This window comes from Musca vetustissima, unplaced genomic scaffold, assembly GCF_032173495.1.
Source record: "Musca vetustissima isolate MV318-11 ecotype Yass unplaced genomic scaffold, APGP_CSIRO_Mvet_v1 utg537853, whole genome shotgun sequence".
Taxonomy (NCBI): domain Eukaryota; kingdom Metazoa; phylum Arthropoda; class Insecta; order Diptera; family Muscidae; genus Musca; species Musca vetustissima.
The window spans coordinates 1-4205 of NW_026874087.1; the positions used below are offsets into that span (position 1 = coordinate 1).

The window sequence follows — 4205 nt, forward strand, 5'->3', positions numbered from 1 at the left end:
CTTATGCAACCCCAATTTACTACATTCTTATCATAGACGAAAACGACCAACACTCACTATATAATAGGACATATACTTTTTTAGGACAACCGATTTTTGCGGCCGTGTCGTGTGCCTTCTCTATCTTTGGTTAAACATTAGGGTGGGTGTGTTATAAACGTGTTACAAAATATCAAAAATATTCATTTCTTTCTACAAATCCAATTTTGTTTACATTTAATGTGACCGTGATTTATTTTTAAGACAATTTGGCGAGTGAACACCATACACCCGAATATATTCAATTTACTTGCAAATCAAAAGTTTCAAAATTTACAAAGATAATTCAATCGCACAGAAAATGAGAATCAAGAACCACTTCAAGTGTTATCGTATCAAACTAAAGAATAGAAAAGTCGCCGGAACAAAAAGAATATTTAATAATAATAATAATAATCAGTAAATCAATACGTACATACAAAACGATATCTGTGGCATTGCATTTATGTATGTATGTACGTGAAAAAAATATCAACAGCAAATTCGACTATAAATTATAAATATAGTAATTGTATTCAATTCGTTAGCACCAAATATTGTTAAAAAAAAATTTGATATACTTGAACTTTCACTGCAACTCATTGCCCATTAAGATCTTCACAATGGTCAGATCACATCATCTATGAATATTTGCGATCAAAAGCCACCACGGCCGATGTAGAGGACTCCGCAAGGTTCTAGTTGAAATCTTGAAGGCGAAGTAGAGTTGTATAAGAATATCTTCGTTGTTAATATTGTGACTATGTTGACGACACCGACACATTAACTCAGCATTTCCATCGGAAGGTGTAAAATGATGGTGGTACTTACTGCATTGAATGAAACCCCGGCCAATTATGAAGATAAGATATGAAGAAACCGACATACCTATTACTGTGTAGTCAGTCTATGTGTATGTTTCTAAACACCAGGCATTGCGGCTAAAAAAACTCCTACACACTTAACATTGAATAGAGATAGACAGATTGTTCCCCATTCACACTCCAAATAATGGATAAAGCGAACAGTAGCTGGTACATGAAACATATAATATTTGTACCCCTTCCATTCCACCTGAGGCTAGCACAACGGCTTTCGCATTGTTGCTGACTCTTCTTCCACCGTTTAATTGTTTTGTGGTTCATTTATTAAAATTTGTTTTTATTCAAAATACTCAGTTGCGATTGTTTGGAACAATGCTGGAAACAGAAGTTGTTAACAGCTAGGTAAATACGGCATGAATTCAATATTAACACAAGTGCGGCCAAAATAGAATGACGCGTGTTTGAATTCAAAAACAAAACAACAAAAACACAAAATATATTGAGAAACGACAACAGTGTATCACAATCTCAATGTGGGAACCCAAACAATGAATTTATCGCATTCTAGGTATACATAGATGCCTGGCCCAAATTAAACAAAGTAATTGATTTGTTATGTTTTGTCGCTGAGACCTTGATTAGTATTCCATTTGATGCCTTTTTAATTTAATCGTTCGTCATAAGCAGCATTTTATCTAGCCCTAAGCTGACCCTTTTCATCCATGTTTCATAACTGACCCCTACATATTGTATTTTTCATCGCAGATATGGAAGATGAATGCTACCCGGCCATTTCATTGAAAACAGCCACATCGAACGTCAGGGGTGTAAGCAGCACGGCAACTATTGATCCAAAATGCTTAAACATTTCATCCAGCTCCTCAATGATCACTGGTAATAATATGGAAACTGGTTCATTAACCTTAAATGCCGTGGTTTCTGCAGGTTCAACATCTAGCGCAAACATATGCAGTCAGTCAAATCCCATACTGACCACCAGCAGCTGCAACACAAGCCATATATCGAGCATGTACAGTAATATATGTAAGATTTCTGCTAGCACACCCATTACACTCAGCCTGCGAAACCTTGAAAGCGCCCAGAATCTGAACAATTCAATGAATGCCGCCATCTCCTCGGATAATCACAAATTAATGGTCAAACAACCCGCCACACCTTTACAGACAAAACAACAACAACAATATCTACCTCAAGATGAGCTAAATGCAGTCATGGATAATGATTGTGTATCCAGTACATCATCGCGGGATGGAAGTCAGTCACCAGATATATGCTCCGACATTGAGATCGATGAATCCTGCATTAAAAACGAGCCCATGTCTCCCGACTCCAGTTGTCCTGGTAGTCCGGAGGCGAGTGACATAGCCAACTGTAGCAATACGAATGGCGGCACCTTAAGTCTAACCATGGCCAATATGGCTGCCTTCACAAATTCAGATCTCGTTTTTGAGCACAAGGTGGGTTTGTTGGCATCACAATGACCATACGAACAGTAAATGATAATGTCATTTTTATTCTATTTTCAGGATGGTTGTTTGCAACTTACGCCGTCTTCCCAAAACTTGCTCAAGACACAGCAAATTGTCATCAGTCCCTCACAAAATGTTATAATACCTAAATTTACCATAAAATCTGAGGGGACAGCATCCAGCAGCGGTACTTTCATTACGTCTCCCTCGATTGCCAAGTCATATGGTCTGCCCTTGACCCCACCGTCGTCCCTCTCCAGTGATGGTTCGGAGGGTAATCTCACACCTGAACACATGCTTTCACCTCAGTCACCCACCTCATCAGCTACAGCGAAGATAGCGGCTTCGGTTAGTCAACCGACAAGTGGCATTTTAACTGTTACGTCTATACGACGAAATACCAATAGCTCTGCCTCGTCCACTACCTCCAATTCCAGTTCCAATGTAAGCATGGGTCGACACACAAGTGGAGGTACTACCCGCCAACCAATACACACACCACTGATAAGCTCGCAACCGGTAAGATTGCCCCGACTCAATTGTCAGCTTCAGCTATTCTTACATTCACCTCTTCATATTTTGCAGAAGGGTTCTACAGGAACTCTCTTGTTAACCGAAGAGGAAAAGCGTACCTTGTTGGCGGAAGGCTATCCAATACCACAGAAGCTACCACTAACCAAAGCCGAAGAAAAGTCTCTGAAGAAAATTCGACGTAAAATAAAAAATAAGGTGGGTTCACTCACAATCGTCTCCTTTCAAGGATAATTGTTAAACTAAATTCTATTCTTGTATGCTTACAGATCTCCGCTCAGGAGAGCAGGCGCAAAAAGAAGGAATATATGGACCAGTTAGAACGTAAAGTAGAGATTTTAGTAAACGAAAACTCCGACTACAAAAGGCGTGTCAAATCCCTGGAAGATTCGAATGCCGGCCTTCTTAATCAATTGCACAAACTGCAGGCTATTGTAAACAAGCATAACCTCAAAAAGTCTTAAAGACTTCCATCCAAAAGCGTTAACTAGGAATCCCAAGAAATGTTAACAAAACATGGCAACCCCTTTGCATGCCCCATCTAACCTTTAGAGCAGCTATGCTCTAACGACATTCCTACATTTTATTTTTATGAACGAAAAACACCAGCTAAGCGTTCGACTGCTGAAAGTCCTCTGTAATTTATTATTTTATCCCTTTTTATCCATATGGATTTAATTTATTTTAGCTTGTTGAATGATCCCTATGATGAGTGTTAAAGATTAGTTTAACTGCCTCGCTATATGCCAATTACCATGTCTAGAAAATAAGTCCAGATAACATGTCGTGCACCCAGGAAGACGACGATGGGTTTAACTTTGTGAAGTCTTGAAAGAGAATTGACGTTATGTTTTAATAATGTTCTTCTTAGTTTAATTTTGTATTTACATGGGAAGGGAATGAATAATTTCAGTTGCGTTATTGTCAGAGAAATGTCATGGGAAATTAATGAAAACAAAAAGAGTATGTCATTAAAACAGCCACGCTCACCCATATACGCTATCGCAACTGAGCGTCGATGGTTAAGAACGCATTATTTTTTCTCTTTTCGTCCGTCGTTTTTAATGATGAAATCTCAGTTGCGCTCGCACACACTTTTTCTCAATTTTGTTGTGAACAACACTGCATTTGTTTAAAATTCCATTCCATTGGTTTAAAAATAAAAAAGACTTACTCATGCAATTTATTTGTGCAAGACATACTTTTTATTATTCGGTGAACTTATAATTCCCTTCCTATTTACATTCCCCCTGCAAATCTATTTATGCAAATTATCATAGTGAAACAAGAAGTCTTGTCCGAGCCAATATAATTTTATTTTGTACATAACTCTGAAGCCTTT

The 4205-nt window shown here is 38.2% G+C and overlaps 1 protein-coding gene across 2 annotated transcripts; it reads left to right on the forward strand.

Annotated features, from left to right (window-relative positions):
- The first annotated feature begins 2028 nt into the window (after positions 1-2028).
- LOC133330794 (cyclic AMP response element-binding protein A-like) lies at positions 2029-3340 on the forward strand. 2 transcript variants are annotated; one of them, XM_061539204.1, is made up of 4 exons: positions 2029-2320; positions 2390-2851; positions 2918-3061; positions 3133-3340. In XM_061539204.1, exons 1-4 carry the CDS (start codon positions 2075-2077, stop codon positions 3325-3327), a joined length of 1047 nt encoding a protein of 348 aa, XP_061395188.1. In that variant the 5' UTR covers positions 2029-2074; the 3' UTR covers positions 3328-3340. The 2 variants fall into 2 exon arrangements, with proteins under 2 accessions (XP_061395188.1, XP_061395196.1); XM_061539212.1 differs by having other exon boundaries at positions 2921-3061.
- The last annotated feature ends 865 nt before the right edge of the window (positions 3341-4205 follow it).

Coding starts and splice junctions, on each gene's coding strand:
- LOC133330794 (XM_061539204.1), top strand. CDS start 2,075: ATGGATAATGATTGTGTATCCAGTACATCATCGCGGGATGGAAGTCAG. Junction 2,321..2,389: donor ATCTCGTTTTTGAGCACAAG/GTGGGTTTGTTG, acceptor TTCTATTTTCAG/GATGGTTGTTTGCAACTTAC. Junction 2,852..2,917: donor CACTGATAAGCTCGCAACCG/GTAAGATTGCCC, acceptor CATATTTTGCAG/AAGGGTTCTACAGGAACTCT.